Genomic DNA, 19,868 nt, shown 5'->3' with positions numbered 1-19,868 from the left:
CCACCCAGGAGCAACACCCGCTGCATCTCTCTCAACCCTCGGTTTCGCTATCTCGTGAGTGGTCGCTTCCACGGACTGTTGCGAAATTAGGACGCCTTCGTCGACGCTTCGAGCAAAGCCCAGCTTCGCACTTCGGCGACTGGCAACGCGCGAGCCCAACAGCATCCATCCCTGGGCGAGGGGTCGCAGGCTTGAGGAAACGATCGGCCTCCGACTCGCGCACTCGTCCATGTCGCTGCTGCGCGCCCTGGCGATCACCTCAACATGCTAATGACGCAGACGCCTGTGTCGGCAGTACAGAGTCAACACGCGTCGACCGCTTCCTCGTACTACTCCGCAGAGACGTCCTCCGCCATGAACGGCATTGTCGGCTCGGCGCCGCCCGGCACAATGTACGTGCGCGCGCTCTACGACTACGAGGCCGACGACAGGACAAGCTTGAGCTTCCACGAAGGCGATATAATCCAGGTCATCACCAGGTTGGAGAGCGGTTGGTGGGACGGCGTGATCAACGGCGTCAGAGGCTGGTTCCCGAGCAACTACTGCCAAATCATCACAAGTCCGGACGAGCTACCCGAGGGGGTAGACGGCGGTGAAACCGAGCGACTGGATGACGAGAATGACGAGCAGGAGGCCTACGAAGAGGGCATCGACGATGACGACGGTTCCGACCATGACGAATCCGAAGGGCTCCCGCTCGAGGGGGCCGACGGCGACCGTTCCAGAGCCGACTTCTGGATCCCGCAGGCCACGCCGGACGGCAGGCTCTTCTACTACAACACCATGACGGGCGAGAGTAGCATGGAGCTGCCCCTCGAATCTCCCTCGTCGCTCAACGAGACGGGCCCTCGAGATCGCATGAACGTTAGCGTGCCGGACAGGACGAGACCGCCACCCGAGCTGATCGCGAGGGGCCTGACCCAGGAGGAAGAAGAGGAATCCGATGTGAATTCGGCATCCGAGTTGGAGGGCGAAGCTCTGATGAACGCAGCAGCACGCGGCCCGGCGTCCAGGGCTCGCCGACCCAGCGGAAGAGACGGTCTTTCGCCGGCTACCTCGATGGACTCGATGAATGGCCATCCCGCAGGGACTAGAGGACGCAGCGAGACATATGCCAACGGCAACCATCTCCAGACTCCCATGGTAGGAGCGTCTACTTCCTTCACCAGCTCTGCGTTCAATCTGCCCACGGCTGCGACGATCCCGCGCTCCTTCTTCGACGACGGTTCTACCCCGCCCCTGACCTGGAGTCGGCTCGTCACGAACATGAAAAAGTCGGTAGACCGATATCGCCAGGCCGTTGAGAGCGGCAACAGGGCAGAGTATGTGGCACGAGCGGAAGATATCTCGGACCACTTGCGTCTCCTTCTCGCCGCCGGCTCGGGCACGACGGACAACCATTCCGGACAGCCGTCCATCATCTCCACCAACAAGGCCCTCTATCCCCATTTCCGAGACATGATGTCCAAGTTCTCCAAGCTCGTCATCTCTTCCCATATCGCGGCTGCCGACTGGCCAAATGCCGAATCTGTTCAGAAATGCTTGCAAGAAGCCGATGGCGTCCTTTTGGGCGTGTTCAGCTTTGTCGAAGTAGCGCGGCAGCAGCGCGGCGAGGAGATCCCACGGCTGTTCCCCGGGTTTGTCATCGGCTCAAGCACCGGTGGGAGTTGGCAAAACAACGGCTTGAGTCCACGCGACCCAATCACCTCCAATTTCCTCGATGATGAGGAAGGCGTCGTGGAGCCCACCGCCATCCTGGACGGCGAGCTTCTTGAGCGCCTGGACGAGCTCAAGCGGATGCTGGTGTCGAGCATCCGCGAGCTGGAGAAGAACCTCCTGGTTACCGACAAGCTGGTGACCCCCTACAAGCATGAGGTGATTGGTAACAACGTGTGTGCTGCCGCAGGCAAGGTCTTGGACGTGTTCAGGCCCTGGATCGCCATGATCGAATCGATCGATCTGTCCTTGCTCGGCAATAGCTTCCAGACGCCGCAGCTCACCGATTTCAGCACCAACAAGCAGAGCCTCTACGACAACATCTCGGACCTGCTCTTGGGCTGCCAAGCCGTCGCCGGGCCGCTGGCTGATGAGTGGTCCGAGGTCCGGGGCCAGGCCCTAGAGGAGAGGCTTGAGTACGTCAGGCAGTGTGCGCGGGCTCTGGAGACGAACTCTTCCCACGTCGGCTTCTCGCTCCAGCTACTTTTCGAACAGGTTGCCATGGTCATCCAACAGCAAGAGATGCACCTGCGCGAGGAGGTGATGCAGCGTGAACCATTGAGAAGGATGGAGACCATGCCCTACGAACGGCCACATCAGCGCTCGGATTCCCGGGGCTTCTCGAGGCCAGGACTGCCGATTGGGTCGCATTCATACGACGGCGAGACGCTCCCTCCCAGCAACCTCAGAAAGGGCGATCCCTCAAAGATGAAACGGTTCTTCGGAGAAGACCCAGAACCGGTGCCGCCGCCTGTGGTCGAGGATACCCCAGATTTCCTGAAGTTGGATTACGAGAGCGACCTGTCCTGGGATCTGAAAGTCACGCCGCCAGCTGTGAAGGGCGGATCTCTGATTGCTCTGGTGGAGCAGCTGACCCGCCACGACAAGTTGGACGCCAACTTCAACAGCACCTTCCTCCTGACCTACCGGTCTTTTACAACTGCGCGGGAGTTGTTCGAGATGCTGGTCAAGAGGTTTACTACCCAGCCGCCTGAAGGCCTGTCGCCGGCCGATTACGAGATCTGGAGAGACAGGAAGCTGCGCCCGATCCGTTTCCGCGTCGTCAATATTATGAAGAGCTGGCTCGACACCTTCTGGATGGAGGACTATAACGAGGAGACGAAGCAGCTCATCCGCGACATGTATAACTTTGCCAGAGACACGATCAAGACGGCCGAGACACCCGGGTCGGGCCCTCTGATGGCGATCCTCGACCAACGATTGAACGGCAAAGACTTGGGCGGGCGACGGATGGTTCAGACGGTCAACCAGAACACCCCACCGCCCATCATGCCTAAGAACATGAAGAAGCTCAAGTTCCTCGACATTGACGTTCTCGAGTTTGCCCGCCAGCTCACCATCATCGAGTCACGGTTGTACTCCAAGATCAAGTCGACCGAGTGTCTGAACAAGACGTGGCAAAAGAAGGTCGCCGAAGGGGAACCGGAGCCGGCGCCCAACGTCAAGGCGCTCATTCTACACTCCAATCAGATGACCAATTGGGTGGCCGAGATGATTCTGTCACAGACCGACATCAGAAAGCGTGTCGTCGTCATCAAGCACTTCGTCTCAGTCGCTGATGTAACCACCCCCCCTTTTTTTTTTCTTTATCTTCCCTTCCCCATCATGCAGGATAAGGCGTTGCCTCGAGAATAGATGGCTAACTGCGGGACACAGAAATGCCGGTCGTTGAACAACTTCTCCACGTTGACATCCATCATCTCGGCATTGGGCACCGCACCCATTGCTCGACTAAAGCGCACATGGGACCAGGTCCCGGCGCGCGTCAACAGCACTCTCGAGACCATGCGGAAGCTGATGGGTAGCACCAAGAACTTCGGCGAGTACAGGGAAACACTTCATGCCGCAAACCCTCCGTGTATCCCCTTCTTCGGTAGGCCAAGGCTCTCGGGTCAAATCTCGGATATCCAGATCTCGACGTTGACTGACGTGCCACGCTTTAGGCGTCTACCTGACGGATCTCACGTTCATCGAAGACGGCATTCCGTCCGTCATCAAGAAGACGAACCTCATCAACTTTGCCAAGCGGGCAAAAACAGCCGAGGTTATCCGCGACATCCAGCAATACCAGAACGTAGGCTACTCTCTGCAGCCCGTACCGGAGCTGCAGGATTACATTCTGAGTAACATGCAAGCTGCCGGCGACGTGCACGAGATGTACGACAAGAGCTTGCAGATCGAGCCAAGGGAACGAGAAGACGAGAAGATTGTCAGGTAGGCAAACCGCCCGGTGGCTTCCGGTACCTGTTGCCAGACTGTGGTCAATGCTAACGTAATCTTTACTCTTGTAGGGTCTTGGCCGAATCTGGCTTTTTATAAACGAAGTCTAAGGGACCCGAGTCGTCCTACCACCGTCTACAACTCGAACCGGAAACACTTCCACATCTTCCACGAGCGCCTCGGCAGAACCATGTGCTCAATACTCTTAGCTTGGATGTGGACGAAGCGCTTGCTCTCAACCTCGTCGCTAGTCGAGAAGGAACGGCTGCTTCGCCAGCGAAATTTCGCCGGGGTGAAGCTGCGTGTTGTTGGATTAAAAAAGGACCGGAATCACTCGCTCATCTTGAGCGGTTCAGTTATCCAAGTCATCGGCGTTCCTGTGCAAGACCCGGACGTCTGCCAAAACTTGGCAAGCCGACAAGCGGTTCAGCATAAGCCGAAGGACGTGCTTCTGCCAGGGGCAAAGGGCCCTGCTCTCCTATGGGGGAAAGGACAGGTCGACACAGCACACACGCACGAACAAGCCAAGACGCGTGGCCTCGGAAACAGACCGAAAAGGCACGCGCGACAGGGACGGGAGTGGACAGTGCCAGCCTTGGTTAAGCTGTCTCTGGGGACTGGCGTGCCGAATCTAGGAACGAGAGATATACCGAAAGCTACGAAACGACCCAAGGACTGTGTGGAATCTCTGACTGGTTGTTGGCGTTTTTAGGGGTGGCGTTTCTTTTCTTGGATCTATCCGGTCGGGCTTGTTCCTCGTTGCTGAAAAAAAGAAAAAAAGGGAAGCGAGTCACAAAATGAGCGGAATGACTGCAGGGTTCAATATCTGGCTTAGCACGATGTCACTGCACTCTGACTGTTGTTCCTGTATGTACGTCCGTACAGGGTACGGATTCTTGTGCGGCAAGCGCTTCCTGGCCTGCTTTCTCTCGCCATTCGGCTCCTTAACCAGGTTTGGCTCAAATTAACTACATACTCCGTACTCCGTACACGAAACCATTTGAGACTGGGGTGAGGCAAGGTGGGGAGGGGAGAACCAGAGTCGATCGTTCCCCGTACCCCCTTGTGGCGGACGATCTGGGGTAATCTGGGGATCGCCCCGATTCAGGCTGGCTCTATTAACCCACTTGAGCGCTTGTTGCAAATCGTCTGGCAAAGGTCCCGAGTCTGATCTGCGATCCGCACCGGTCTGCCCCGATAAGTTCCATCCCATCCTTGCCCGTTTATTAGCGTACCCGCCTCGAGGTTGCAGCTCGGCCGCATCCCGCCTACATAGTAAGGCGGGCCCAGTCGGGCTTCGGTTCGCCCACCTCGGTAGTGTTGGCTTGTGCAAGGTAACGATAGATGTTATGTATGTATCTACTAAACATGGGCTTCTTCTTCCTTGTTTCTGCGCACATTATCTGCAACTTGAACATTTAATTACTTGGCAGCCAGAATAGTTAAAAGGTACCTACCTAGTTATCTGCATCATGACCTTGATTCAGAAATAACCACAGTTCAATACCTCGGCAGTTTCAACATACCATCTCTGTAATTATATGTACATACATATGTTCACTTCCAAACGGGAAGTTCACTGCTTGCTTGTTCCTGTCCGCCGCCTGCAGAGCACTTCCCTTCCGGGCACCGGGCGTCGCATGTCCCGTTGGGCCCCTGCCCGCCGAACCGCGTTGCAGATGCAGGCGCGCAGTTCGTTGGAGTTGGTTGGCCACGAGCTGCAGCAGGCGCATTCCGATTCCGTTTTTGAGGCACGGCGCTGTTCATACAGAGTCGGGGGTACTGTGTAAAGGTAGCGTGTAATTTCACAAACGAATATTCCAGCCGCAGGTCAGGTACGGATCTATGTTCGTAATGGCATGTACTGTACCGAATGTTTCAACCTCGTCCAACCCTTCAAGAGGATAAGAAGGGAAACCCATGAGAGGAATATATGAGGCTGTGGATGACCACCTTCCCCTTCCCCCCCCCCCCCCCCCCTTGCCATGTTTTTACCGACCTAAGGATACTTGAGTCGTCTTCTGCCCTTTTCTCGCCATGCTGAACAAATGCAATGACAACCCAAAAAAAAAAAAAAAAGGAACCGCGACGCCAGCAAGCACCCAAAACGCCTGCACCCCTTATGTACTCCGTACAGTACACTGAATGCGGAAAAAAGAAAAAAAGAAAAAAAAAGGAAAAAAACAGAAATCCTGGGGTCTCGACCTCGCCGCCTCAAGACCTGTCGTTTTCCCTTTCGCTCCTGCCTCCGTCCGTCTCCTGCTCCAGCCGATTCTTCAGCCTCTCTTCCTGCTTCTTCCAATGGCTCCCCTTCTCGTAGTCCTTGCTGATCTTGAGCGCCTGCCTCAGCCGCTCGCTCTCCTTGATCTTGGCGTCCGCCAGCTCGTGCACCTGGTGCATCTTGAAGTTCCTCCGCGGGCCCAGGCCCACCCCGCCGCCTCCCCTCTCCTGGCCCTTCTCCATCTCGGCCAGCAGCTTCTTGCGCAGCTCGTCGCACCGGGACTCGATCTCTTCTTCGTCGACCCTGTTATTCCCACAACATCATGTCAGCTCTTTCGTGTTTCTTTCTCTATTGGGACATAAAAATGCTGCGTCGGTAGTAGCTACGTAAGGTAGGAAAGAATATTGAGAAAGAAAAGAGTGATGGGTAACTAAGGCAGAATAATAATAATAATAATTACGTACCCTTCCTCCTCCAACTTATCCCTCAGCTCAAAGACCTTCACCTCGACCTCCCGCTTGCGGTCGTGCTCGAGCAGGCCCTTGTCCGGCTGGCGCGGCTTGTGTCGCTGGCCGCTGCCGTCGGCGTCGTTGCTGTGGCGGGGCGGGTAGGGCGCCACCCTGTCGCGCGGCTTCATGTGCGCCAGGTTGCGCTGCACGTACCCCGACGTTCCGGAGCCGCGCGGCGTCGGGAGGCCGACATTGTCGGACATGGTGTCGCGGTGTTAGTCGCGGTGTTATTTCTGTTATTATCCTCTGTCTGGTCCGCCCGCTCGAAATTGCGGCCAGGTCGGTGGTGCCCTGACAGACAGGGCCGAGTCCCAAGGTTCGGGGTTCTTCCGGGCTTGGATGGGAATTGGGAAGAATTCTCTTGTCGGTTCGTCTCGTCGTCGCGGAGGAGGCGAGGCGTTACTGCGGAAGGCGGTGAGGGAGCCAAGTTGTTGAGCCCGACAAATGGCCGGCATAAAACGGCGGTACGAAGTAGCTCACCGGGCAGTACACTAGGGGGGAAAGTGAGCCGCACTAAAGAAGGTGCAGTGATCTCTCCAAATGCGGGGACCCCTGTCTAGGTGACTCGATTCAACCCCACCAAAATTCCTCATCCTCATTGCCCCTCGTACCCCTCCAAAATACCACTTACAACATTGCACGGCTTGAAATTGATGTTTCTTTTGCTGGTCTTTCAGAGTTTGTAGCCGCGACTTAGCCACCGTCTACTCGTATTCTTCTTTCTCGTCGTCAATCGTGCAGACTCTCAGCGCTATGCCCGGACCCGAACCGGCGGCCTCATCATCCCAGGAGGCCACTGCACAAGGGGAACTGTCATTTCCCCCAGTCTCGAGGCAGCATATCCTACATTGCTCCTACGACTATTGGTTCCCAAAGTGAGCATTGTTTTCAGTTTGACAGGATACGCCAAGGTAACTGACGGGCCCTCAGATACCGGACCTCCTGTATCCGCTCGCGCATCATCCCCTTAACTCCCGAGTTCATTTCCTGGTTGCACGAGGACGGCATCCTGCTTGCCAATGAGGGCAACACCAATAGTGACAATGGCACGGCGCATGACGACGACGACAACGACGACGATGACTGGGAACCTTCATTCAGCACCTCTGACCATCCACCGCCGCCACGTGACGACAACGATGTCAGCGATTCCGACTCGGACGACGGAGATCCCGCACCAGTTCGCCAGCCGCCGGATGTCCGCTTTCCCGCCCTCCACGCCGAGATAACTTCCGCCATCGCTTCCCTCGGCGGTGCCGTGGCCCCGAAGCTTAACTGGTCCTCCCCAAAGGACGCTACCTGGATCTCACGCCACCCCAACACGATGAAATGCACCTCCGCCAATGACATTTACATCCTTCTCAAGTCTTCCTCCTTCATCTCCCACGACCTTGACCACGCCTTCGACGACACCGTTCCCGCCCCGACCAGTAACCACAACAACAACACCAACGACAACGACGACAAGAACAACAATAACAACAATAACAACAGCAGCAGCAGCAGCCCCAGCCCGGACTTCAAACACGTCCTAGTCCTCCGCGCCTTCTTCAACCCCCTTCCGTCGCTCGAATTCCGCTGCTTCGTCAAGGACCGCACCCTGATCGCCATCACGCAGCGCGATCTCAACTACTACGACTTCCTGGCCTCGCTGCGCCCGCAGATCGTCCAGCGCACCAAGGAGCTCTTTCAGAAGCTGCGCTTCACCTTTCCCGACGGCAACTTCGTCTTCGACGTCTACATCCCCGAGGCGGACTATCGCGAGCGAGAGGAGGAGGCCGAGGCGGCCGGCGGGCGGGAGAAGAAGGTCCTCGGGCGCGCGAGGCTCATCGACATCAACCCGTGGGCGCCGCGGACTGACACCATACTCTTCGACTGGAGCGAGCTGTTGGAGAAGAAGGTGGCCAGGCCGCTCTTTGGGTTCGCGTCGGATCTGCAGGGAGAAGGGGTGGCCGAGGAAAGGGAGTGCTCGACGACGGACGATGATGACGATGACGAAGAGGAGGAGGAAGAAGAAGAAGAAGATGATGATGATGAACCGGAAGTGAGGTTGGTGGAGCACGACGACCCTGCGGCATACAACTTCAGTTCCTCCCAGTATTCGGCACACAAGCTGCCCAAAGACGTGGTGGATGCGAGCTTGGCCGGGGAGGGCGGGATCCGGGAGTTTGCGCAGCGGTGGCAGAGAATTACCGAGCGGAGGGAGAGGTAAGCAGGCCAAGCAGCGATATGCTGCTGGGCAAAACACCAAAAAAAAAAAAAAAAAAAAAAAAAAAAAAAAAACTTGGACGGCGGAGCGTAAAGGGGAAAAACAAAATCCATCCGAGGGTGGTAACACCTTGCTCTTGTCCTTCGCCTGCCGGGACAGGTGCTGTTCATATACAACAGTACGTAGAGGAAGACGCGAGATATATTTACAGGGGCAACCAAGCAGCGAAACCCATCAGACACCACTCCACTTCCCAAATCGCTGGTACATCTTGTACATCTCCTTGAACACCACCCTCCCACCCGGATCCAACCCGTCGTTCATGATGCGCAACACGTCGGGCGTGGTGATGCCCATTATGGCGTACACGCCCGGCTCCAGCGCCTCCCGCACCCCGAGCGGCACCACATACTCGAGCTGCAGCTTGACGTACTGCATCAGTACCAGGTACATGAACTGGCCCGCATACCGCTTCGCCTTGTCGCGCTCCGACTCGAGCGGGCCGGCGCCCGCCGCCGCCGTATTGGCCTGCTGCGAGCGCGTGACCGAGGCCGCGGTCGGTTCGCATATAAGGGTAAGCAGGCGGGCGAAGAGCTTGGCCTGCTTTTCTTTCCACTGTTTCCCGCCGCTCCCGTGTGGCTGTTGTTGTTGCTGCTGCCGAGAGTCGGCGTCCGCGTCCGGCTGGGACAGGAGCAGGCGGAGGAGGGACTGCAGGGCAATGAGGAGGATGTGGAAGTGTCCGTCGAGGCGTTTGCGATGGCGCCGGATCACCATCTCGACGAGGCGGCAGAGGGCCGGGTAGATGATGCCTGGCGATTCGGACAGGAGGGCCTGGGTCGAGGGCCGAGCGGATATGGCGGATACGGTGCTGAGGGTGAGCTCAATGTTCCACTGGGTCATGCACGCAGGGTTCTGGTCGAGGATGAGACGGATGGCTCTCGCCGTCAGGTAGAAGCTGGGTGGGGTTGACGTCTGCAGGAGGCGATCGCAAAGCATACTGTGGGCTTGGGCGAGGTCGAACCGGTCAGGGGAGTCGGATGGCCGCGAACCTGGCTGGGTCAGAACAAAAGAGTACGACAGGAGCGAACGGCGGCGGCCTTACCTTTGAGATGTTGGATCAGCCGGTAAACGACCAACTGGCGACCGATCATGTCTTGGCCTTCACCGAGCCTAAGGAGCAGCTCTTTGAGGTACCCAAGTTTTGCATCTTCGTCGGCAGATCGAACCACAGCATCAAGATACTGCAATAGCGCTGTCTTGTCAAGAGTTGCGGCAGACTCGACGTTTTCGGATTCCTCGCCTTCGCCTTGGGGCGACGACTGCTCAACGGGCATTTTGAGTTCCAGTGGTGATTCGAGTACCTCAGGGAAATGGTTTGCCACGAACGTGCGCAGTTCCCAGCCGGCCCGCGATCCGGCCTCAAGGAGCGAGTTACTAGCCTCTAGCAGCGAAGGGACCGAGTCAGAGAACGCCGATCTGACGGCCTCACGGTCCAAGTCGCTGAGTGCTCCGAGGGCGAGGAGGAGAACTAATAGCCCCTTTCCACTTCGCTTTCCCGATGCGATCGTTGACGACGCAAGCTGTACAAGTCGACTGTTGAGATCGTTGAAATTTAGACCATCCTCTTCAAGTTTCCTGATAGCCGGCGAGCTTTGCACAGTCGAGATGAAGGCTTGGAGAAGAACGATGCGTGCTGCGGCATCTGAATCATCACATTGGCTCTGAAGAAGCGAGATGGCTTCTCTGAGATACGCCTTTTCCCGCTCTCCAGGGTTCCCGCTTGTCATTTGCCTGCCGCTGTTAACTTCACCCAATCGAACACCGGGTCAAAATTCACCTACCGAATAGCCAGCACAGTCAGTTGTTGCAGAAGCCTGAAGTTACCCCGATCTCCTAATCCGTCATCAACAGGAAGCTTATCCCTAGACCGCCGGTTCGAGCGCTTGTGGACTTTCGACAAACAGCGTCCTATTGACTCTAGATGAGAGAAGCTCATGCCCTGCAGCAGTGTTAGTCTTAACCGAGGGCATAGCGGAGCTGGAGCGTACCTCGTAGAAGGTCGGACGCCCCATCAGCTTAACCATGAGACTAAGCACTGGCTTCCAGTACTCTGTCCCGATGGCTTCTGCCTTGTCCGACTCTCTTGGCAGATGAGAGACAAGCGCCTTCATGGCCGCCTCCCTTTGTGTCCTACTCAGAATCTCGATCGGGACGCCGAGGAGGAACTGGACAGCAACCTTGGTCGAAGGCCCCAATCTGCCTGTCTTAGACGTATCAATCATGGAGATTATGGTATTTAACAGCGAGTCTGATTTTTGTTAGCATGGTCAACCATGGATCTACGCCCGTGGACATACCCATGATTTTATGTCGGTTCACACTGCTCTCACGTTCGAGCAACAGGCGAGAGGCTTCCAAAGCCGAATCCACAAGATCCACGCCTCCGACTTCCAGGGATGTGAAGAGAGACAGTATTCCGCTCGGAATGCCTCCACTCCTTTCTACAAGTAGGCTACATGGTATTAGCATCCTTGTCAGGAAACGGAGATCCCGTAGACATACCTCAAAACGCGGGGCGCATCGGAAAGAATCCAACGGAAATACGCCCCTTTGGTAATTGGGGCTTTGGAGCCGTCGGAGCTCAGCTTTGTGGGCTCGCTAGTTTTCTGTATCCGCTCAACAAAGCAGCAGATCATACTAGCTGTGTCGTCCTCGTGTGGCCCACTAGGATGGTTTGCCAACCAGACAGCGACGCAACATTTGAAAGCAGTGAAGGTGTTGACCATGTCCACATGACCTTTTTGGAGGGTATTCTTAAGATCGGACTTGATCTGAGACCAAACGTGATCAGCTTCCTGTGAAGTTCCCCTGGCAACGGCCTTCGAAGCCACCGTCCACCGCAATGCAGAGATGGATGGGTTCTCCGACTTGGAAGACTTCTCCGCGAAAGCAGCCTCAAAGATCTTGATGTTTACAGCATCGATAAAGTCTTCCTGTGAGATACCGTTTGAAAGGGCTTCGAGAATATGGATCTTTGCCCAAGTTTCGTTTTGCAATGTCCGAGACGCGAGCCATTCTATGATGTCGACCAACTGAGCTGAGGTCAGAGATGGCTGGACCAGTCTTGCGACGGTCTCCGCAAGCTCGTCTTGCGCCCAAAGTGGCTGAATGACACCCCCGGGCTTGGTAGGGGCAAGATGGTCGAGCCAAACTCTGACAAAGGTGGACAGGTCGCGTGCTTGGGCATACCCGTCTGCAAGCAGAACGATGAACCGCGCTGCCTTCTCCCAGTCTCCGGCCGCTACAGAATATGGTTCCTTCGTTCTTTCTAGAACGCGCTCGAGGAGCCGCTTGCCTTCGTCGGCAATCAGGAAAACGTCCGGGTTGAGCTTGATGGCGGCAAGCAGCAGACTCCAGTCGTGCTCGTCCTTGCGGAGGGCATAGTCATTGCACACAGCACGGAGGCTTGAGATCGATAACGCTGTGCCTCGCTCCGCCGCAAGTTCCATGACTGACCTGACAGCTGCTGTCCGGTTTTCAGGGTTGACATTCCTCGCAGCATGCAGAATCGCATCGAACACAGTTTGTACCCATGTTTCGTGATCCTTTTTTGACGTCTTAGCGCCGTGTTCTAGCGGAGAGTTGCTAACCAGGTCAAACAACACGGGAAAGCTGAATTGCGCCGATGGGCTCGACATGTCCACAGCAACCTTCACAATCTCTTGGCTTCTCTTGTTCAAGAAGATTGCCCTAGCCGGCAGAATCAGGTTCCGCGTCAAGAAGCGGCGGAGGTCTCGGGTCCACCGCTCCCGGATGATCGCATCAACTCCCAGCGGCGTCTGACCTGCGTGCCTCGCCAATTTTCCGAGAATTCGGGCAGCCGTTCCGGAAAGATGTGTTGCAACCTCGGAGGCATCAGCAGCGCTCTGAAGGCGGAGCTCCCACAGGGCGGCGAAGGTCGAGAGCCACGAGGATTGCTCCCGCAGCTGGACCGGGTCTGGCCCGTCCACAGCGAGGCCGCACATGGTCAACCATGGGACCAAAATGCTCATGGCGTCGGCCGCAGACGTCGAGAACAGAGACTTGACATGTTCGGCACCCATCCGGTGCGTGGCCGGCCCGTCTAGAGACTGGAGTTCGCACCGAGAGAGCAGGATCCGGACGGCGTCGAAGACCGCCTCGGCGGTATGCAGACAGCCGGACAGTCGTCTCTGGCTCGCGGCATGGAAGCCTACTGTGTCTGGTCTCTTCCGTTTGCGGGGGTTTGCAGGACTGCCGGGAGAGGGAGCATCGGCCATGTCGACGTCCGAGTCGGGGCCGTGTCCATTAACGTCCGTCTGCTCCTGCTCCGGAGCAGCAATATCCTTGAGCGTCTGTTGCAGGAGACCGACGAAGCGACGGTCGGCTAATGATTTTGCCAGGGAGAAGAGCGGAATCAGGGTGAAAACGGCGGCCAAGATGTGCCAAACCCGGGGATATCGTCGCAATCGTTCGGCAGTCGAGGAGGATCCTGTCATGTTCTTGAGGAGCCATCGCAGCAGCATTTCCTCAGCGGCGTGGAAATTGCCGCCCCGATAGTCTTCGAGGATATCCCACACCCTTTCTAGCCGATCCGGAATCGTTTCGGCGTCGCCATGGTCGAGTGCGCGTACGGCTCGCACGAGGGTGGCTTCGCCTGCCTGTGCTTAGGTTAGTACCGGGGCCCGGGGGGGTTGGGGAGGGGAAACAAGAGGGAAAAGTAGAGGAAGGATCTCACCATGCTCAATTCCCCCATAGCAACTGCCAATCGCCTCTCTAATTCACCAATTTCATGCTCTGTCGCTATCGCTCTCGGTTCCTGCCCTCTTGAACCTCGCTCGCCTCCGGCAGGTGCATACAACTTTGCTTGCCCCACGCCTGCGCGATTCAAGCTTGGCTCCAAAAATCCAGGATTCTGCCGCTCCCGTCGCAGCGATTTGCTTCAACAACCCCTGCAGCCCCTCGCTCACCGCCTTCGGGAAGCTCGCTGGCAACAACCGAGCCATTAACGCGCATTGGAGCGTCTTGGCACGAGGTTTGCCGACACAAAATAAGCTTTCATCGAACGAACTCCGAGCGACGAGCTCTCACCCGCTTCCGGCCACCGTCTGCTGCTGCATTGCAACCCGCCCTCAATTGGGTTGTTCGCTTCAAGAGGTAAGAGCTCTCCGAGATCCTTCCCCTCCTCAATCCTCCCCCCCCCCGGCGAAATGACAAAAGTGCGCTGATGCGACAGTCTGGACCGGGGGGATCAGTTCCAGCTCCCTAAGCTTCTTATTAACTTAGGTCACGCCACTTGACCGTCGCGCCCGCCATGGCCGAGACCACCGCCACCCCTCCGGCGCCCTCTCGCCCTGCATCGCGCCCCGTCAGCGAGGCTCTCCTGAACGAGAAGGTCAGCAGCAGCAGCAGCAGCAGCAGCAGCAGCGCGCACCAACTCACTACTTTGGACGGCTTTATCGTTCGAGACCTGGCGTACAGTTGAACTAACGCACCCCGTTTGATAGTGGGACCGCTGCCTGTCCAACCTCATCATCAAGTCCTCCCTCGGCCTCGGCTTCGGCGTCGTCTTTTCCGTCCTTCTCTTTAAGCGCAGGGCCTGGCCGGCGTTTGTCGGTGTCGGTTTCGGTGCGGGACGAGCATACGAGGAGTGCAACTACAGCCTGAAGGCGGCGGCGCGGGATATCAAGAGGCAAGCATGAGTTTAGACGGCAGGTCAATGGGCATCTGGCGGCGGAAGGCTACGACATGTTCGTCCCTTCCCGCCAGGGCAAGCATAGAGCGCGGGAGATGGGAGCAACTTGGCTGTACAAACCTTGTTCCATCCGTCAACTTTATTCAAGGCATAGAATGCGACGTTTTTCCTTTGTTTAGCTTGGGGGCCACGGCATGGGCTACTATGTCGTAACCGGGGGCAGAATCGATTCAAAATCAAGGCTGTTGGTAACTGTACAATCCAGGCGCGCCTCAACACCATCCGTCGGCTCTACTATCTCGCAGAGGGGCCATCACACAGGACACTCACCCTCCCCCGACGCCTGCAACAATCCTCGCTTTCGCAGTCGACACTCCCTTGGAGGAAACCAATCCCTTTTTATCATAAGTTGAGGCGTCAACTCTTTCTCAGCGTCTTCCAGCCCATCAACCCGCCCACCACTTCTCCCAAGCCAGCCACTACTCGTAAGCCCAATCTCTACGTCCCGCGGCGGCAGGGAAAGACGAAGAGCCAGCCGCACGCTCCGCGACACAACGGCAGATACCCTCCTCCCGAGCCCCCCGCGCAGCACTGTGTCGGCCCGCTCGCTCATGCCACTCGCCTTCCTGAGGAGGAGGTTCATCCCGCCATCACCCCCCCTTTCGCCACGACGATCTCCTTCTCCACCACCACCAGCAGCAGCAGCAGCGTCAAGACCACCACGACCAACGATGGATTTCTCCCCGTAACCGAACAAAGACCGTCCGTTCTCTGCCTCAGTACGGCAGCGGGGATGCCAATCTCCCACATCCTCCTCCCGCCCGCCTCCTTTCTCCTCTTCCCCCGACCCCAGCCCCCATCCGCCACGGTGCTCATCACCACCACAACCACTGCGACAGGCCCTCTTCCCTCCCGCCAGCCGGCGCCGCCTGGCCGACACAAACACCGCCAGCAGGAAGAGGACGACCGTGAGGACGGCGGCCGAGGTGACTAGGACGATCTGCAGCGGAGAAGGGTCGCCCGGGGTCGCGAGCGTCCTTACCTCCGCCCTGGCTTGGGCAGGGGCTGGGTTGACGGAGCGGGAGCGGGGACTTCTGCGTCCCATGATGTTGTCGTTGGCTGTTTGTGTTTGCTGTTGCGTAGATGTCTGGAGTGATGCCGAGGGGGTTGCTGGTCGTTGATCAGTTATTGTCGTTGTTGCTATTTGGACACACGGTCGTGGTTCGACGGGCTAGTCATTGGCGTTCTGCCAGGGAGGGGTTCTTGTTCTTTGGATAGAAACCTAGATACGGCAACGAGGGGTTGCGAGCGACGGGCTGTATAAAACGCTTGCTCTTTTGGGGAGGTTGAAGGGAGAAGCCTATGCTTAGGAATGGAGCGGGATATACAAGGTCGGAATTATTCGAATTGCTGAGCCGACGCAGGCGGTTGAACACAGGCAAGGCATTGTTTTGGAAGGGGGGGGGGGGAGGGGAGGAGGGATGGCAGCGCTGAGACTATCCAGGTACGTACATAACGCTAGCACTGTCCGGTTGAAAACCTGGAACTTGCTGGTTATGGCTGAGGGGCAGTTACCTAAAGGCGACATAGATACCTCCTTAGGTAGGCAGGCACGACCGGAACAGGGCGTGTAAGGCATAGCCGGCCAGTCTCGTAACGTGTCTGCGTGGTACCTTCCCGCCATAGGTAACCAGGGCGCAGTGCTGACTCAGGTGCAAAGTCATCCATCCGATGGTACGAACAGTTTGGAAAGCTCACATAAGTTTGCAGAATCGACCGGTCACGCACACAGCGCGCGCTGGCCTACGACTGATAACAGCGTGCGTAAAGGCAGAAAGGCAGGAAGAAGGTGACGGTCCCGAGGAGGCTGCCGGCGCTCCACCTTCACCGCTCACTTGAAGTTACCACTAGGTAGGGGTGCTAGCAGCGACCACAACCTCGCCCGTATCTCTGACCTTTACACCGATCCAGTAGCTCCCTCTTTCTACATAACCAGACAACAGCCCTTGATGCAGCTTGTAAGGAGATCATCCTGCTCCTGCTCTGGCTGAGGGGGCCGTTGCTGGTGCTGCTGTGTTGGTCTCTGGTGGTGGTACCCAGTGGTGCTCTCACCGTAGTGCTGTTGATGTTGCTGCTGTTTTTGTTGACGATGATGACGATCATGACCAACACCACCACCACCATACCCTTCGTGATGAGAACCCCGACCGGGCTGAGCGGGCAACGGCGGCGGCGTGCTGACCTTCCCGCCCGTCAGGTCGACATAGATGCGGCCCTCGTTCTCCTCGGTGGCGTAGTCGAGCCCAAACTCGCGGCAGACCTGCTCGACCCTGGGCTTGAGCTTCTGCACGTGGTTGGTCGAGTGGTTGCCCTTGCCGACGATGACGTGCAGGTGAGGCTGGCCGGTGGCCTGGGCGTGGCGGATGCGCTGCTCCAGGATCTCCTCGGCCTCCTCGACGAACTGGCCGTGCAGGTCGATGGTGTCGTCGGCGACGCGGCCGGGCGCGTTGTTCTCCCGGAAGATGAGCTCGGACGCCTGCTTGTTGTACTCGGCCTGCTTCCTCTGGTGCCGCTTGCCCTCCTCCGAGAGCTCCTTGGCCCTGGCGCCATCGCCACGCTCATATGCCTCGTGGGCCTGACCATCAAGATCATCAGATCATCAGCGTCGGCATCATGCGGGGTTTAGCGACGAGCGCATTCTTATGAGAACAGCCTTGAATTGGGAAAAAGGAGGGGGGGGAGGGGGAAGGGTTGCAGGCACCGTTCGTACCCGATCGAAGCAAGATCTCTTCTTCTCGCCCTCCGCACGCGCTAGGTCGCGTAGCCGGTCATACTCGGCCTCTATATCTGCGCTGCTGCTGTGGCTGAAGGCTGGACAGGGCGCATTAGCCACCTCTCACGGCGAGTTTTTGGGGTTGGGAGTTGGGGAGCGGTCAGGGGTCGGAGTTCATACCGCGCCCGCCAAGCTGAGACATATGGATCGCCGAGGACGCCATCGTGGAGTTTCCCTACACCAAGGTCTCGGCAAGGGGCCTAACTTTAGTTGCCGCTAACGAGAGAGCAATGCAATGCCGTCTTGCTATTCTTTGGTGTTGCGACAACAACCGAGGCTAGAGCAACATGGTCCCTTCAGGATCGCCGCGCGTATGCGTGCCGCTTGTGTATCCGTAGGTACTTACGGAGTACTGTAGGATGCAAGCGCGGGCTACCCCTGTCAGCCAGCCACCGGGCGGCGCCAAGAGGTCGCCTGCCCTCTTGGGAGGAGTGTGTCTGCCATGATGCACTTGACAGACGACGGGAGGCAGGTTCTGGAAAGGCGTGGCTTGGTGCTCCTCAAGCCATTATCATCATCAGCCTTCAAGTTGGAACTCACGCCATATCCATGTGAACGCAGTGATATGCCTAGCCTCCCATAAGCCATACCAGAACTTAGTCTATCTTCGCAGCAAGCCTAATGGTCCCCAGAGGGAGAGGCGCCGACTAGATGACGAGTAAAGCGTCACAGCTTGTTAGCAGAGAGAGAGAGCCAATGCCTGAGTGTGCCGCATGCCTGCGGTCTCATCTTTATTCTACACGTAATCCGTAGTCTCTCTGGCTTTGCTTTTCATGTGCCGCTCCAATCGTCTTGTCCCCATCAACCATCCACACACCTAAACCAGCAGCCCCTGGCCTGTATGCACGACTTTCTGGAACCCTACCCGTTCAATCCTAGCGCAAGTTCCTTGATTTCCAAGCGAACAAAGGAAGCGAGTGAGCCGTCGGCACGGTAAGTCTTCGTGTTCTGCTTGGGTTTCCTGTTGATTGTGGACTGGTCCCGTCAGCTTGGTGTAGGCACGTTTCTTGCTGAAAGCTGAAGGGAGGGGGGGAAATTGATGTACTGGATCAGAACGCGCCAGTGGGCTCGCCTCCACTGTCTTGCATTGCCGCATGCACCTTGTGGGCGCCATCCAACCCACTGCCGTGGTTGGGGGCTGGAAACATACTCCGCAGCGCGGATTTTAGTGTTGACTAAGTAGTGTCTTCCGGAGTGGCCGAGTCCTATGAGGTCTAGGTGCAGTACCGAAGCCATGAACTTAGGTACCTACCTATGTGCGGATTACTCGGTCATCCCGCAGTACTGATCCCCTACAGTGTGTGTAGATAGGAGCGCATAGTAGCCTTTTTTTTTTTTTTTTGTCGATAATTTGCGCCGAGACACAGCCGAATTTGCAGTGGCACAGGCAGTCACTGTCTTGGTGCAAAATACACACTGTACACAGGGGCTCACTTTTTGATTGATAGCGGCGCCAGGGCTTCATATAGTTAACGTAGAAAAACTACTAGGTAGTATGTAACGCAGCTAGCAGTTTCAGCCCTTTGCAGCGCCGCTGATGACTCTCACGATCAACTATGTTTGGTGTCCCGAACGGATTAGATGCATAGGTACGTTCAAGGTACGTTCAGAGTACTGTTGCATGTTCGCTGCATCGTACTTTTTCACTCACCGGTGGTGTGCGTCGTTAGCGTAGTGGCTGTCCGTGTGCCGTGCCTCGCTCTCCCTCCCTCAGCTTTTGCTGGCCAGCCCTTGTTCCAGCCTCGAGAAGCGCATGTCGAATCATTTGCCTGCTGCCAGGAACCAGGCACAGGTGGAACTGCGTGGTGCGACCGGCTGTGGAGTTCCACGCGGACTCCCTCTCCTTTCAAGGCAAGGATAGCAGACGCTTCCCCACCAATAGTCCAGCGTCGCCGAAATAGGTTTTTCCCCCTGTTATGTTAGCGTACAGGAGTTTAGCCGCTCGATGGTGAAAGTGCGTCCCCAGTCTCTTGTTATTAGATTGAAGAACCTTCCATGTGGCGACCGAATCGCGATCGCATCTGGGGAAAAAGCAACTGTCACTTTTCGGCGGATTGCTGATAGGCGTCCCAAGATCGTTTCGGGAGGAAGCATGCGAGCTGCTGGGAAGGCGGCTACAATCCATGTTTTGCATGATCGGCTGCTCATGTCGATCTCATTTGCGGGGCGCCCAGGGACTGCCGAAAATAAGGTTCGCTACCAGGAGGCGACCGCCACTCGGCAGAGGCGTGCGCGGGCAGCTTCGTCGAACCTGAAAAACCGACAGTGATCGGTGCTGCGGAAGGCGCCCACAACCATGGCAGCCATGGCCAAACTTCTCGGATTCCCGGCCGCATAAACTTGCTGGGTCCCGTTCTGGCAAAAGAGGTAGCATGAAACAGACCCAGGGGCTTGGATTTGCATTCTTTCGAGACAGGAGCGGTGAC

The 19,868-nt window shown here is 57.0% G+C and overlaps 7 protein-coding genes across 7 annotated transcripts; 4 read left to right on the top strand and 3 right to left on the bottom strand.

Moving 5' to 3' along the window:
• Positions 1–161: 161 nt before the first annotated feature.
• MYCTH_2305137 (uncharacterized protein) lies at positions 162–4,489 on the top strand. The gene is made up of 4 exons (XM_003663282.1): positions 162–3,297; positions 3,394–3,610; positions 3,681–3,951; positions 4,029–4,489. Exons 1-4 carry the CDS (start codon positions 265–267, stop codon positions 4,054–4,056), a joined length of 3,549 nt encoding a protein of 1,182 aa, XP_003663330.1. The 5' UTR covers positions 162–264; the 3' UTR covers positions 4,057–4,489.
• Positions 4,490–5,926: 1,437 nt separating this feature from the next.
• MYCTH_2305133 (uncharacterized protein) lies at positions 5,927–7,182 on the bottom strand. The gene is made up of 2 exons (XM_003663281.1): positions 6,643–7,182; positions 5,927–6,481 (listed from the first exon to the last, which is right to left on the bottom strand). The coding sequence occupies exons 1-2, from the start codon at positions 6,888–6,890 to the stop codon at positions 6,172–6,174; spliced, it is 558 nt and encodes a 185-aa protein (XP_003663329.1). The 5' UTR covers positions 6,891–7,182; the 3' UTR covers positions 5,927–6,171.
• Positions 7,183–7,264: 82 nt separating this feature from the next.
• On the top strand, positions 7,265–9,108 carry MYCTH_2305132 (uncharacterized protein). The gene is made up of 2 exons (XM_003663280.1): positions 7,265–7,562; positions 7,618–9,108. The coding sequence occupies exons 1-2, from the start codon at positions 7,441–7,443 to the stop codon at positions 8,897–8,899; spliced, it is 1,404 nt and encodes a 467-aa protein (XP_003663328.1). The 5' UTR covers positions 7,265–7,440; the 3' UTR covers positions 8,900–9,108.
• A 22-nt stretch (positions 9,109–9,130) lies between these two features.
• MYCTH_2060417 (uncharacterized protein) lies at positions 9,131–13,566 on the bottom strand (the record flags this gene model as incomplete). The annotated part of the gene is made up of 4 exons (XM_003663279.1): positions 9,131–9,949; positions 9,985–10,687; positions 10,738–10,887; positions 11,501–13,566. Coding segments are annotated over 4 exons (3,738 nt in total), but the record flags the coding sequence as incomplete, so codon positions are not given.
• A 352-nt stretch (positions 13,567–13,918) lies between these two features.
• On the top strand, positions 13,919–14,889 carry MYCTH_2305128 (uncharacterized protein). Its single transcript, XM_003663278.1, has 3 exons — positions 13,919–14,071; positions 14,170–14,309; positions 14,422–14,889. Exons 2-3 carry the CDS (start codon positions 14,229–14,231, stop codon positions 14,614–14,616), a joined length of 276 nt encoding a protein of 91 aa, XP_003663326.1. The 5' UTR covers positions 13,919–14,071; positions 14,170–14,228; the 3' UTR covers positions 14,617–14,889.
• Position 14,890: 1 nt separating this feature from the next.
• On the top strand, positions 14,891–15,843 carry MYCTH_2305125 (uncharacterized protein; the record flags this gene model as incomplete). Its single annotated transcript, XM_003663277.1, has 1 exon — positions 14,891–15,843. A coding segment is annotated over exon 1 (197 nt), but the record flags the coding sequence as incomplete, so codon positions are not given.
• A 600-nt stretch (positions 15,844–16,443) lies between these two features.
• Positions 16,444–17,772, bottom strand: MYCTH_2305121 (uncharacterized protein). The gene is made up of 3 exons (XM_003663276.1): positions 17,563–17,772; positions 17,380–17,480; positions 16,444–17,244 (listed from the first exon to the last, which is right to left on the bottom strand). The coding sequence occupies exons 1-3, from the start codon at positions 17,603–17,605 to the stop codon at positions 16,594–16,596; spliced, it is 795 nt and encodes a 264-aa protein (XP_003663324.1). The 5' UTR covers positions 17,606–17,772; the 3' UTR covers positions 16,444–16,593.
• Between the last annotated feature and the right edge of the window lie 2,096 nt (positions 17,773–19,868).

The sequence above is a fragment of the Thermothelomyces thermophilus genome, chromosome 3 (genome assembly GCF_000226095.1).
Source record: "Thermothelomyces thermophilus ATCC 42464 chromosome 3, complete sequence".
In the NCBI taxonomy this organism is placed as follows: domain Eukaryota; kingdom Fungi; phylum Ascomycota; class Sordariomycetes; order Sordariales; family Chaetomiaceae; genus Thermothelomyces; species Thermothelomyces thermophilus.
The sequence above is the reverse complement of the archived record's forward strand: the minus strand, read 5'-3'. Positions and strand labels throughout refer to the sequence as shown.

What these genes read in the sequence shown, in the direction of transcription:
- MYCTH_2305137 (XM_003663282.1), top strand. Translation starts at nt 265, where the DNA reads ATGCTAATGACGCAGACGCCTGTGTCGGCAGTACAGAGTCAACACGCG. An exon ending in TCCGTGTATCCCCTTCTTCG is followed by an intron (nt 3,611 to 3,680) that starts GTAGGCCAAGGC and finishes GCCACGCTTTAG; the next exon opens with GCGTCTACCTGACGGATCTC. An exon ending in GAAGACGAGAAGATTGTCAG is followed by an intron (nt 3,952 to 4,028) that starts GTAGGCAAACCG and finishes TTACTCTTGTAG; the next exon opens with GGTCTTGGCCGAATCTGGCT.
- MYCTH_2305133 (XM_003663281.1), bottom strand. Translation starts at nt 6,890, where the DNA reads ATGTCCGACAATGTCGGCCTCCCGACGCCGCGCGGCTCCGGAACGTCG. An exon ending in GATAAGTTGGAGGAGGAAGG is followed by an intron (nt 6,482 to 6,642) that starts GTACGTAATTAT and finishes TGGGAATAACAG; the next exon opens with GGTCGACGAAGAAGAGATCG.
- MYCTH_2305132 (XM_003663280.1), top strand. Translation starts at nt 7,441, where the DNA reads ATGCCCGGACCCGAACCGGCGGCCTCATCATCCCAGGAGGCCACTGCA. An exon ending in TACGACTATTGGTTCCCAAA is followed by an intron (nt 7,563 to 7,617) that starts GTGAGCATTGTT and finishes ACGGGCCCTCAG; the next exon opens with ATACCGGACCTCCTGTATCC.
- MYCTH_2305128 (XM_003663278.1), top strand. Translation starts at nt 14,229, where the DNA reads ATGGCCGAGACCACCGCCACCCCTCCGGCGCCCTCTCGCCCTGCATCG. An exon ending in AGGCTCTCCTGAACGAGAAG is followed by an intron (nt 14,310 to 14,421) that starts GTCAGCAGCAGC and finishes CCCGTTTGATAG; the next exon opens with TGGGACCGCTGCCTGTCCAA.
- MYCTH_2305121 (XM_003663276.1), bottom strand. Translation starts at nt 17,605, where the DNA reads ATGGCGTCCTCGGCGATCCATATGTCTCAGCTTGGCGGGCGCG. An exon ending in GTCTCAGCTTGGCGGGCGCG is followed by an intron (nt 17,481 to 17,562) that starts GTATGAACTCCG and finishes CGCCCTGTCCAG; the next exon opens with CCTTCAGCCACAGCAGCAGC. An exon ending in AGAGATCTTGCTTCGATCGG is followed by an intron (nt 17,245 to 17,379) that starts GTACGAACGGTG and finishes CTTGATGGTCAG; the next exon opens with GCCCACGAGGCATATGAGCG.